The sequence below is a fragment of the Cheilinus undulatus genome, linkage group 13, assembly GCF_018320785.1.
Source record: "Cheilinus undulatus linkage group 13, ASM1832078v1, whole genome shotgun sequence".
NCBI classification, from domain to species: domain Eukaryota; kingdom Metazoa; phylum Chordata; class Actinopteri; order Labriformes; family Labridae; genus Cheilinus; species Cheilinus undulatus.
The window spans coordinates 48,724,498-48,738,830 of record NC_054877.1 but is presented as its reverse complement, the minus strand read 5'-3'; the positions used below and the strand labels follow the sequence as shown (position 1 = coordinate 48,738,830).

General features: G+C 42.3%; 1 protein-coding gene across 14 annotated transcripts in view; it reads right to left on the bottom strand.

Moving 5' to 3' along the window:
* dlg1b (discs large MAGUK scaffold protein 1b) overlaps positions 1-14,333 on the bottom strand; it is a 184,041-nt gene that overhangs the window by 94,898 nt on the left and 74,810 nt on the right. The window contains exon 1 of one of the 14 annotated variants that reach the window (XM_041802853.1): positions 8,363-8,596. The exons of the other annotated variants lie outside the window; for them this stretch is intronic. Coding sequence (XP_041658787.1) covers positions 8,363-8,467 — 105 coding nt within the window. The 5' untranslated portion in view covers positions 8,468-8,596. Of the gene's footprint in view, positions 1-8,362; positions 8,597-14,333 lie in introns of those variants that run through there. 14 annotated transcript variants of the gene reach the window in all.

Below are 14,333 nucleotides of genomic sequence, written 5' to 3'. Positions count from 1 at the left end.
CATCCCTCACTCCCTGATATCATTAAATAAATATGTTTGATGCATTGAGGGATCTTTACTCTAACCTGAAAACATCTCCCACCTTCACTACAAACATGCAGCCCGTCCTCTGAGTGACGCCGGCTCTCTCTCTGCTCCATAATCGCGGGTTTCATCACAGAAATGAATCTAACTGGAGCTGAGCCTTGATCGAGCCGAGTGCTTCCTAAATGAAAGCGGTCTCTGAAATCATTCCATCTGAACGTTTTAAAGCGGACAGCAGCTCACTAAATACTTCACGGCTCCACGATTGATAACTTCCGGCACATTCTATTGAGTGTGTGGTAGTGAGCGCAGTCGATGGCAGCTGATCAATGAGGCTTAATTAAGATCAAACCGTCAGAGGCGGAGTGACAGGACAGCGCTTCACTACATCACATCCACGCTCGTGTGAGTGAGACTCCTCATCCTCCAGATTAACAACCGGCACGTCCTGATCACCGCCAGCAACACAACGGGCCCTGACTCCTCCCCCAACACACCGGGTCACCATCCAATCAGAGGCCACGGGGCAAAAGGTCAAGCGTGAGGTTCATTTCAGCTGGAGACTGATCCATCAGGTTTCCCACCACAGAGAGGGCAGTCACGATACCTGCTTTTAAAGAGGAGGACAGTGTGCACGTATCTTTTGGCAACTTCTGGTGGATTTACTTCTCTCCTCCATGCCTTTCTTAAGATAAAGATCTACAGTTCACAGATATTTGTTTAAAGCTTCTGTACATTCAGATGCCATCCTTCATCAAATTACACATCACACTGTTTCAAAACACATGGCTTGTTAAAGTATTCCTTTCTTTTTTAGATGTATTTTGGGGTTTTTAAATGCCTTTCTTGCCTGCTTACAAGCAGTGCACCATGCCACCTAACCGCCAGGCCGTCTGCCTGCAGAGTCCACGTACCGAGGTGCAGAAAGTTTTCACACCCTTTAACAGAGATGGTAAAGTTTAAAGGAGGAGACCCCTGAGTGATTCAGCTCTCAGAGTTCACCTAAAGAAGGAACACTGCCTGAAAACAAGTTTTAAAATCCCTCAGAATCACACGCACCATCATTTTCACTCTCACAGTTTTCTAACAAGCAGGAAGTGCCGTGTCTTCACCCTCCAGGGTCTCACAGAATTTCTGTCTGCGCCCTAAAATACCTGACTGGTGTTCGCTTCTTAAATAAACTGCTTATAATTTTTTTTTTTTTCTCTCTGGCACAACTAAAGCCCAGTTCAGACCAAAAGAGGGGGTATACAGAGAGCAGATGTCCTGCTTGAATCATTATGAGATCCAACTGTTAATATTTTCATTGAACAAAGTGAGATGGCGAAACAAAATCTGTATGAAAGGAGGCAGCAGCAGCAGACTTTTCCCTCTCTGTTTATCTGTAGAGTCTGTAGCAGACAACACTCTATGGAGCTATTATTGTTGCAAACCTATTTGCAAATGCGTACAGAGATTAGTACACAAATCTGCAAAGTGTACACAGTAGGGCTGGACAATTAATCGAAAATTAGATTAAATCACAATTTGGCCTGCTGCAATTTTCAAATCGCAAAAGGTGCAATATTTCTGAAATTTGTGTGAAAAATACCAGTGTTTAACTTCTTCTTTGCAGCAGAGATGTTATGCATGAAATATCATGCAATCATTCACGTGACATTTTTTATAGAACAGCCTCAAAAAAATCCTACCTTCTTCATTTTTGTACTTTTTTTTAAATTAAATATGAGAATGACCAAAACTCTTCAATTCATATCCAATTTGCAATACGAGTCAAAACCATCAGAATTAGACACTTTTAAGGAAACGTTCAGCCCTTGTTAAGGAATAAAAGAAAGTTAAGGAATAATCGCATTTCAAATCGCAATTGCGATATTCATAAAAAAAAAATCGCAATTAGATTATTTTCCAAAATCGTTCAGCCCTAGTACACAGATCTGCAAATGTATACGGTTCTGGAGGAAAAAAGTCAATATTTTCTTCACATTTCCAAAGAAAATATGAACACTAACAATACAATACGACAGTCTTTATCCTTTCATGTTGAGATTATATAGAAAGAGATTTGATTAGGTCTAAACTGCAGCTTTATGTGTGATACCTATGCCATGAGGACGGCTTTGAGTCCACATTTGCAGATCCTGCATGGCAGAAGCGTTGCTAAAGCCTCGTGTGTACGACAGCCGACGGAGAGACAGACTTCAGTTCTGATGACCTGTGAGGATTTTGACAACTTAATGAAAACAGAGTGAACCAAAACAAACAGTCCACAATTACAGATTGGTCTGCACATTTGCAGATATGTGCACCTACTTGTGGATCTTTGAACAAATGTGCAAGTCTTTGCACACATTTGCGAGATCAGCACACACATTTGCAGATTTGTGTACAGATCTCTGCCCATTTGGAAATAGTTCAATGATAGCCCCATAACAGTCACACTAATCCAGCCATATGGAGAGGAGTGTTTTTTATCCGTAATCGATCTCATACGGCGGTTGCACACTGATTAAAATGTAGATGCGGTCGAGAGAGGAGAGGATTTCCTCTCTCTCTGCTGCAAACTTTGACGACTGCTGCTAATGCTAGCTTGTTGAGGACGCTGCTGGGGTGAAAATGTCAACAGGCGTGCAGGATGAATTTCAAAATAAAAGCATAGATGTAGATCAATGTTTTGACTTTCTAGCAATCTGACCGGATTACTAATCAACCAATCGATGGATGGATATCCATCGATGGATCGTAACACCCCTATCTAACAGCTGACTCCCTCTGTGAACAGTGGGAGCCTGCTCCTGTTTGAGTCATGGTTTCCTTTCTTCAAGTTTTCTTGCTGTATTTTAGACATAAAAAGATAAAATACCAAACGAAAGGCTGTTTGGGGGCTGACAGACCAGCTCTTATTACTGAGCTAAGACAAATAAACCAGATCTCTAAAAAGAGTCACAATCCCATTGCTCTGAGAGGCTGGATGGATATTAATAATAATAAAAAAAAAGCCAAGCTTTGGTTTATCAGCAGAAAACAGCAGATCATGTCAGCTGATAGGGCGGTCTTTACTCTGTACCAGTTCATGTTGAATTTATAAAACCAACCAGTCCAGACGAAGACACCCCAGACCACCTGTGTATGCAGTCTGAGCTGTCAGATATCAGACTGTCTTTAAATAACACTCAGAATCTGAAAAAACAAACGGGATATCAATCCTTGTTCATGGGTGGTTCCACTTTTTATGCAGATAAATATTCGTGAATGATATGAAGACAGTCAAACAGTTTCAGTTCGGCTGTCGTCAACAACACAATAAAAAAATGAACAAGGAGGAGATTCTCCTTTTCTCATTTGAGAAAAAAGTCAAAACACAAAAACTGCACCCAAAGTACAAACACTGCTTCAGTAGAAAAAGAATTGAGTCCAAATGTAATGAAAAGGGAAAAACCTGACCACTTCCTCCTCTAAACAAGGCCCCAGACTTTGACGGACTAGAAACCCTTTTATTCTTCTTTCTGGGTGTAGATCAGTGCTGAGGAAAGGTGAAGTTTCTTAAAGTTAATCCCTGATTATGTACCTGTGAATCCAACCACAGCTGTATTCCTCCTGCACGCTGAGCCTGGCCGTGTCTCCGCCTCCATCAGCAGATCTGCTGTGTGTGCGTGGTGTTTCCCTGCAGAGCACATGTTCACCACACATGCACGTGCCTGCCAGCCTGCCACAGACGCTCTCGTCACCCAATCGCTCCTCAGCGCTGCTGCCACCCCGGTCTCCGATTGGTGCATCAGGAGCAGTGGAGAAGACGAGCAGCTCCATCGGCCTATGGCGCGGCGTGGAGTCAGACGGTAAACACAGGCGCTCGGTGACAGCAAGTTAACGGGGTTTCCCCCCCTCAGCTGTTGTCTGACAGGCGCTAAGATGACAACAGTAGAGCCTGGTTTATATCCTTTATCATTTAAGGCTTTCTGATTGGACAACAGTTTGGTTTCTCTTCTCTCTGATGAGATTTTTCTCAGTCTCACCCACACATCTGATCTGAATCCAAAAAGATGGGATATAAAATCTGCAGAGCCAGGAGTTGTAGGTTTTTTGGATGGCTTGTTGTCACGTTTTCATGCTCAGAACATCCTAAATTAATCACTGCACTGCCATCCCTATGTGGTCGTGATTCAAGTGGACCACTAATACATACTCTAGTCCTCTTCTAAAACAATAAACCCGACAGTTAGAAGCATTGGCTCCTTCGTTTTTGGACCTTGACTCATGCTTGAGAGACAAAATGTCTGCAGCTTCAATTTTGAGTAACGACTCTAAAGATCAACCTGTACTCCTACTTTTGAGCTCACATTTCAGGTTTATCTTCATGATCAAATAGCAAAAGATAAAAACGTCAAAAACTAAAAGAAAACTGTGCAATGGGCCGATGAAATCCTGAGAATAAGATGTTTAAAAATGAAACTACTCATCCACAAATGGATCCATCTTCAGAAGCATAAAAAGCCAAATAAATAGGGGTGTAATGGTTGTTTTCATCCTGAACTGTCATGGTTCAGAAACCCCCACAGCCTCCACACCGTATCCACACCCCAGTCCAGGTAGCTACAATGCTCCTAACGTTGCTGACTGCAGGTACACAACAACCTAAGAAGAAGATGGAACAAACTGGAGCAGTCACCACAGACAGCTCCAAATAATCAATAAGACAAACATAGAAACTATACTCAGAGTCTTAATACTGATGTTTCCTGCAGCTTCACACATCAATGATGAAACTCTGGTGTAGGAGGTCATGAAGGAGCTGCAGTACATGTACAGGTAAGATACCAGCTGCATGCATTAAGGCTATGGTTGTGTGCTGGCTGCATAGCAGAAACATCAACGCCCTTTCCCACCTGACGGCAGTGAATTTCCTAAAAATTTCCAGCAGCCAAGCCAACATCAGGAGAAAGTCTGTGCATCAGTGGATATTTGGCTTTCCTGCATTTACACGTGAAGCTCTCTTCCACTACAGGAAGTTTTTAAGGGATTTAATGAACGTGTAAGAGCACTTCTCTACTGGGTCAAAGAACAACAAAAGATCTTTTTAGAGCGTGGGTTTGACTTAGAAAACCTACAAGTTGATGTTTTGTGAACCTCAGCCTCCTGGATGAGCATCCTCTTATGTTTGACCCGTCCATAACCCCCACTCCCACACCTGATGGACTTCACGGTCTTTCTGCAGCATCAGTAGCTCCTCGATCGAGTTACAGGCTGCAATTGAAGTCTTTCTGTGAACATATAGATTATATCTGTATCAAACGAGAGCAGCCTGGCTGCAGTCACTCACCTCTAACTTCCACATACAGCAAACTGCTGGTGAATGGTACTGCAGAGCTCATCGCTCCCTCTCTAGTCTATCAGAGCATTTCCACAGCCAGTGCTCCAGACAGGCAGGGGCGCGTCCCTGGACTGATACTTCGCTCCGCTTGGTTCGAGATACGCTGCAGGTCCATATTCAGTGCCACCTGCTGCCAAACTGTGTCAACACCCATCGATCAGACAGCTCCAGAAGAGGAAGTCACAAGCGTAGAATATCCGGTTCTTTCAAAATAAAACACAATGCACAGACTCCCGATCGTAAATTATCACTATATCAACATTACATCTCATCCTGCAGCGAGAGCAAAGGGTCACCGAGAGGTCAGTGGGTCACAGAGCTACAACGGCGCCATTGATGAGGAAAAGTTAACTTTTAGGGACATTTAGCCAAAGAATTTAACATAAAACCACAGATCCTTTAAGCAAACATTAACCTTTTCACTTCCTTATGTACCCACAGCAATAATAACATGGACTTATACCGGAATTTTGATAAATTAACCCCAAAAGGTAAAATCATCTGCTGTTGACATACTATTCCTGCATGATCTCGCAGTTCTCCCGTGATCTCTTCGTGCTGATCAGGGCTGTGCGCCGCAGTGCAGCGCTCTAGACTCGCTTCCATTGGGGCGAGGTCACTCGCCTTCAGTTGGACTAAACCCGCAATGCTTCGGTGTATGGCGCAGTCGTCCTATGTGGAAATTGCAGGTCAGCTTTTGAAGCAGAAATACAACACTTGAGTGATTAGATGGCAAAACATCCAAATTTACAACAATCTTCATCAGTCTGTAGGGCTGCCAAGATTAATGCATTAATCACAGTTAACTAAGGTCCACAATTATCAACAACTGCATGATCGTCTCTTTCAGCACTCTCCCTGCAGACGCAGTGATGTTAAATAAGTCCACCATTCACTTCATCCTTTCTCATTTCTGATGAATCAACTACATCAGTTCTGAGATAAATCACAGCTAAAAACCTACACCTGTGGAGACCCTGATTAAAGAACCAATTAGCTGGGGTCTTAACGAGGCTAGGTTCAGTCCTTCAGCATCCTCCACAAAAACTCCCTGGATTATGATCTCCAAAGACTTTTGGTTCACCTTAAAGAAGAAGAGTTTTTACATCTGTTTTATGATTAGATACTGTTCTGTCTGATTTGTAATAATCTCTTTCTGTACCTGGCTTTAAATAATTAATTAAAATTCAAAGGATTAATTAGATGGGGGCCTAAACAAGGCTAAGTTTAGCATCCCTCACAAACACTATCCAGCTCCTTTTATGATCTCCAAAGATGAATACTTTGGACGTTATAAAGACTAAGATCTGACTTGCACCAATCTCTGTCTGTCTGTGAATTTCTTAACCTGGCACGCCAGATGGATGTGTTTCACACATCCATCTGGGAAACCACTCATAGACAGCGTTTGGGAAAGGGCAGAGCCTTTGAAAAAAAACTTGGAGGGTGATGGAGGGTGTCACATCTTCATGGGCCAATCAGAGCAACAAAACACGTGACGTAGCCGCTACTGAGGAGTAAACTCCATAGAGAACTGCATAACGTGAACCATGGCGACTTTAGACATGTCAGTACACAACTTTTGTCATTTTTAAAAAGAAAACAACTCACTGCTGTTCTTTGTTCTTTTAACGAAGAAATGTCGTCACGTTCTGATAAAACCGTTCCTCACTTTAGGAGGAACGGTCTGGATGTCTACCTTCTCATTATCCAGGGTGATTTCTGACTTACAACAAACTTCACAGAATGTCCAAAGATAGATAATTGAAGGGATTGATTAGACGGGGCTTTGATAAGGTTAAGTTTAGTCTTTTAGTATCTAATACCAAAAAACCTGGTGTACATTCTAAGAGATTGGTTAAACACTTGAAAGAACATTTAACATTCTTATAATGAGGAGTATTATCAGACTCACAACTATCTATCTGGCTGTGATTTTTATGATCAATTTATAAGTATGGATCAATTAGCAGGGGCCTCAATGAGGTTAAGTTTAGTCCTTTAGTATCCTCAACAAAAATGGCTGGTTTAAGATCTCCAGGGATGTTTGATGTTCCTGAAAGAGGAACAGTTTGGAGGTCTGCTCTCTTAAAATGAAAGGTAAAATTTGACAGACAACAATCTTCATCTGTCTGATTTTTTATGATCAGTTAACAACTAGAGGATCAATTAAATGTGCCTTAACAAGGTAACGTTCAGTCCTTTAGCATCCTCCACAGAAACATCTAGATTATAGTCTTAAACAAAGTTTAGTTGAACTAGTTTGGATGCTCGGAGGTCTACTTTCTTGTCATCTAGTTGTGTATGTGATTTTTTTTATGATCAATTTAAAGGCAAGGGTTAACTAGCAGGGGCCTTAATGAGGTTTAGTTTAGTTGGTTAGCATCCTCCAAAAAAAACCCAACCTAGTTTATGATCACCAAAAATGTCTGGTTTTCCTTAGAGGAACAGTTTGGAGGTCTACTTTATCATCACCAACTGAATATCAGGCTGACAACAATCTCTATCTGTCTGATGTTTTTAAGGTCATTTAAAAACTAAAGGACCAATTAACAGGGGCCTTAATTAGGCTAAGTCTAGTCGGTCATTAGCCTGCACAATAACAATCTAGTAAACGATCTCCAATGATGTTTAGGTTTCCTTAAAGAGAGACAGTTTGGAGGTCTACTTTCTTATAATCCAGTTTTATATGTCTGATGATATATCGGTCTGATGTTGTTAGGATCAATTAGCAGGGGCCTTAACGAGTCGAAGTTTAGTCCGTTAGCATCCCCAGGAAATAAAAACTTGGTTCAAGATCTCCAACGATGTTTGGTTTAACAAATGTGGCCTTAAGGAGGAACGTTTTTGATGTCTTCTGACTTTCGTCACTTTTCTAAACAAACGGCGCCCTGTCTTTGACCCCCCTCACTTTTCACAGCACCCCCCCCACACTCGCCCGGCGGCCCGGCTCCAGATGTTTCCACCCACCTTGCAGCCGAACATGAGGGAGATGGTGCTGTTGGTGCAGGCCACCTTGCAGTGGCACAGCATGGGTGAGAAACAGTCCAGCTTCTTGGAACCACCGGGGGACATCTTGTCGGCGCCGGGGCAGTTGGCCGACAGCCGCCGCCTCCTCTGGGAGCGCTGTCGGCTCCTCCCGCGCCGCCTGGCTCCTCCGGCTGTTGCTCCCCCTGCTCCTCCTCCTTCGCCTCCAGCACCATCCTCTCCACCTCCTCCTCCTCCGCTGCTGCTGCTGCTGCTCCCTGCTCTCACCATCCGCCCTCATTCCTCGCGTCGCTCCATCGCGGCGGGGAGGAAACGACTCCCAGAACTCTTCCTTCATTCAGGGAGAACCTCCCCCCTCCTCCTCCTCCTCTGGGCTGACCCCTCCTCCTCCTCCTCCTCTTCCTCCTTCTTCTTCTCTTTCTGGTAGAATATATTCCTCTCCCTCTTGAGCTCCTCTCAGCTGATCGTCTCCTCTCTCCCTCGTTCTCCTCTCCCTCTCTCTCTCTCTACGCTGACAGAGCTGTGATGATGATCAGAGCTGTTTGTGGTGAGCTCTCCTCTGTGGGGGTGTGATTGGTCTCCAGGGAGCGAGAGAGGCTGGTCACATGACTCATCGGAAACGAGGAGGGCTGAACGCGAGCGGGCGAGTGAGAGAGAAAGAGAGAGAGAGAGTGGGGGTGTATCCTCAGGGAAGGTAGAGTGATGTAGGACAGAGTCAGTGATGTGGAGGAGAGGAAGAGGAGGAGAAGGGGTCGGAGAGGAGGAGCCAGAAGAGGAAGAGGAAAAAAGTCAAGGGGGGACACAGAGGAAGAGGAGGAGGAAGAAAAGGAGCATATAGGATGGAGGAAGAGGAGTTCTTATGGAAGGAGACGATGGTGGGAAAGGAGGAAATGAAATCTGCTTTGAATCTACACTTTAGTCCTGACCATAACTCAGACATCAACGCACGACATGAACCACCTCAAAAATACCTGGCACACAACTCCAGCCCTGTGATTGGTCCACTGGGTAGTACTGGGTGACTGCCAGTGTCTGAGCCATGTCTTCAGGCATACTGAGTGGTTCAGTAGTAATTCTCAAAACCCAGAGCGTCAGGAGTTGAACGTAAGTAATGAAAGCTGTGAAATAAGGTAAAACACTGAAGTAACACCAGTCTTCATCCACACACAACACCATGCTAATTAGCAGTTAGCAACAACAGCTGGGGACCTCCTGAGGGTACTGGGATGGTTTGTCGCTGAGTGTGATCAGGATGAGTGTCAGCAACCTCCCAGTCCAAGGCCATGGTTCTCTGTCGTAAAATGGTGGAGTGCTCCCTCTGGTTGGGGAGAGAGTCTCTGCCTCAGGTGAAGGAGTTTGAGTATCTTGGAGTCTTGTCCACAGTGAGGGTGAAAGGAAGGGTGACATTGACAGGCAGATTGGTACAGCGTCAGAGAGGGAGCTGAGCCAGCAGACAAAAATTTTGATGAACCAGTAGATCTACCTCCCAACCCTCACCTATTGCCATGAACTCTGGGTAATGACTGAAAGAATGAGATTGCGGATACAAGCGGTTGAAATGAGTTTTCTAAGGAGGGTGTCTGGGCTCAGCCTTAGAGACAGGGTGAGGAGTTCAGATATCCAGGAAGCACTCGGAGTAACACCTTCACATCAAAAGGAGCCAGTTGAGGTGGTTCAGGCATCTGATCAAGACCCCTCTCCTAGATGCCTCCCTTTGGAGGTCTTCCAGGCATGTCCAGCTGGGAGGAGACCTCGGGGATGACCCAGAACCTGTCTGGTCTGGGAATGCCTCAGAATTTCCCAGAAGGATTTGGAAAGGGTCTCTAAGGAGAGAGACGTCTGGCCTGACTTGCTCATCCCGTTACCACCGTGAAGCGACCCAGGATAAGCGGGCGAGGATGGACGGATGGAAGAACAAAAGCTTAGAGATAAAATTTATTCCTCTAAATGCGATAAGGAGATCACACGAAGCACTTTGCAGCACAGATAATGACGGCCTCAGACAGCAGTTTCAAGAGTGTGAGTAATGTTCCATCCTCACTTGTCTGTTCACTACAGCAGTGGTTCTCAACCTTGGGGTCGGGACCCCCTTTGGGGTCGCGAGACACTAAGAGGGGGGTCTCCAGATCCCCTGCCTAATTTTGCCACTTCTAAAGCAATTCTTGCCACATAAGCCTAATATTGCCTCTGTTGATCCATTATTGCCGCTATTAACCAAATTTTACCACTTTTTATGCCTAATTTTTCCCGCTTAACCATATTTCACTGTCTGATATGCCCATTTTTGCAAGTTAGACCAACTTCTGCCAATATCTGCTTATTATTTCTTTCTCAGTTAGCACTATTTTGGCAGTTTAAAGAGATTTTTCTTCCAATTTCACCAGATTTACACCATTTTTTGCTAATTTAAAGCCTTTTCAGCCACGTTTTAATTCCCTTTTACCACAATTTATGCCCATTGTTGCCTTTTTTTGTTATTTTTTTCTATTCTTTTATAATTTATGCCACCTCTAACCCATCTCTGCTACTTTTAAGATCCAAATTCACCACCTTTCCAACATTTTGCCATTATTAACCAATTATTCTCAATTTTTAACCCATTGTATTTCTATTTTTTTTCCAAATAAAACAGATTTACATTTTTCAGAAGTCTATATACTGCACAAATGATTTAAAAAAGAGACTTTTTTCAATAGATAAGAGTGGTTATTTTTTCAGGTTAAATATGAAATATAGATATCATAGCTTAACTTTACAAGGAACCATAATTTTGCAGATCTCCATGGGCCCCCAGTTTGGCTGGGCCCCAGAGAGCCCCCCCCCCTTTATGGACAGCCTTGTCTCCACATGACTGTTCTTAAATGTGCAAGGTTGTGTTCAACCACCTTCAGGTCTAGTGGGTGTCCCGGGTCACTGGCACCTTTATTTTGGGGGTTGCGGGCTGAAATGGTTGAGAACCACTGCACTACAGAACGGCTGGTCGCGTTTTATGCAGAAATAAAGTAAAAAGTCACTCTTACAAATGCAAGTGGGCTTACACTAGTGTGAAACAAGAATGTTCTATGAAAACCAGTAAAAACAACAGACAGAGAGACAACAGACGGGGGCATTTAAGTTTAAGAAGTTAAATATTACTTTATTTGCGTTTATTATTAGCTAAGTGATTCTGAAAAGTTTATTTTCATGGACTTGGATTTTTAAGGATGTGAATTTAAGTGTTTCAAAGCCTAGGAACCTTTAATATACCTCTTCTGTCAGTGTCTACAGTAACAAACAGCTGCTGTAGTGAATTCACCATACACGTCGTATTCTGGCCTCTGTATCGTGTAGTGAAGCTGTAGAAAATACCCGGCCCTACTGTTAGAAAAAGAGGAACATTTATCTGGGGAGAATATTCTGAGTATGGCTGAGCTAATAGCTGAAACTAAAAATGAATCTCACTATGTCCTATAGCAGGTTTCTGTGATATGTGGCAGCTAGAGACGGCACAGGAAGTAGAAGTGCACTGGGAATCGCTGCCAAACCTGCCAAAGAACTGCCAGTTTCCTAAATTTCCTACATTTTTGTGCCCTTGAATGGTTTTTCATGGTGGTGTTTGGTAAATAGTCAAACAGTTAATAGTTTTTCATGTGAGCCTTTAAGCACTTTAAGGATAACTACAGAGCTTTCTCTGAACTTGTTCCTCTCCATCTACAGCTTTAGGATCAGTGTACATAAGCACGCTAACCCTGCTACCTCATTATTCTATAAGCAGGAAAAACTCTGTGGATTGATGTTATTAAATTTGAAATGCATATATTTTCCTCCTGGGACAGTGTGCCCCCAGAGTCCCCCATCATAGTCTACTAAAACCCTTGAGGAAAAACCGTCCTAAAATATAAAATACACTGCCTGTAAAGTTTTTGTTTGAGCTAGTTTAAGGAGCAGAATGGTACCACCTCTGCCTCCATTAGAGCCAGAAAAACCCCAGGTATGATCCACTAAATCTAAATGAGAATGACCAAGGCCTGGGGGCCAAATCCCGCCCCCAAGATGATCTCATATTTCTGTTCTAGCTGGCCCGTCAGTCTGAGGTCTGCAGATTTCCTCAAGTATAAAAATGAAAAATTATCCTTGATGATTTAAGATATCCTTGTTAAGTCTTAAAATCCGAAAAAGGAGTAAAAATATTTAGTTAAGAAGTCAGGAATGTGGGAAAAGAAATTAATTTATGTTTTAATTTCACATTTTTGATTTAGCATCTCATAATTAGGACTCAAACTTAGGATTTTGACTTTTAATTTCATACTTTGAGCATTTTAACTCATAATTTTGACTTCTTATAAATATTTTGAGCTTTAAGGTTCATAATTCTAATTTTTAATTCATATTGACCTTTTTAACTCATTATTTTGTATATTACCTCATACTTTCAACTCCAAATTTTGACTTCATAATCTCATATTTTGACCTTTTAGACTCACAATTTAAAATCTGAATCATATTATGTCTTTTAATTTCATGATTAGAAATATTATTTCATATTTTAACCTTTAAACTCATGATTTTGACTCTTTCTCATATATTTGCCCTAAAAAAAACATTATTTTAAAATTTCAATTTCGTGTTTTGACCTTTTTGAACAAATAAATTCACTTTTCTCAGATTGTGAGCCTTTAAACTGATCTTTTTGAATGTCAAAATCATTCATCATCAGTACTAAGTTTGTTTTTTTCATATTTAATTACTGGTGAAATGAGGTTAACAGCTCATGGTTTAATGTTGACCCTGTTAAGTCCTCAGGTGAGACCTGAATCCAGAATCCGGTCCCTGCTGTGCAGTGTTAATTTCGTCGACTAAAACTACTAGTATGACTAAAACTATTCGTCGACAGCCTTTTTCCATGACAAAAACAAGACTCAGACTTACAAAAGTAGATCTGTGATGACTAAAACTGACTAAAACTAAGTGTAGTTTTTGTCAGACATTCAAAATCTGTGATATTTCTCCACTGTGGGTAAATCTGTCATAAAATAATACATCTGTATCTACTCTGCCTCTCAGCTGTAGAAAGCAGGGACCCCAGGTTTAGCAGAGAACAAACTACCACGATTTGGTACCAGATTTAGGCAAGAAAATAAATGCTTGGACTAAAAGTATAGATTAAAATGTGAGGACTTCTATGGACTAAAACTAGACTAAAATTAAAAAGGGTAGAAATGACTACAATGTGACTAAAACTAAAATGCATTTCATTTAAAGACTAAAACTAAGACTAAAAATAGCTGCCAAAACTAACAATGCTGATGTTTTTCCCCTCATCATTCAGCTCTTATTCTGAGGGGTTACAAGTCCATGGGCACACCTACACGAACATTCACCTGTCACCCTCCCAAACAACACCAGCATGTCAAAGAGACCGTCTGAAACGCCGGCTAGCCGTCCAAAAAAAAAAAAAAAAAAAAAAAAACACTTCACAACTCAACACTAACACCGATATACAGAGAAGGCCTGAGATTTTTCTGAATGTGGCTTTCAGAGAAAGAAGTGTGGACACTTCTGGTCAGAGTTTGGAGAATTATGCTGCATAAATCAGTTAAAATGTCCTTCTGCCAGTGGTCTCCATGTTTTATTTCTTAAATGGTTAGTATTAGATCATCTGGTGTGTAGCCGGCCTTACTACATATTACACTCATTTTGGGAGAATTGAAAATGTTTAATAAGAGGACTGCACAGGGATGTTTCAGTGCACATAGAAGCACTAAAGTTAAAAAATAAAAAAGTTTGCTGAGGAGCCGCCGACCTCTGGGATGAACCTCTAGGAGGGGAAACTCTGCCCGTCTCATTTAAGTGTGATAATGAGGCAGATCTCGTCCTGGGCGGAGACCACAGGAAGCTGAGAGCTTCCTCCAGAGACGGACTACAAAAAAAACTCCAAAGTGAGACGTCTGTTTGCTCTCATCTGCCCATCTTT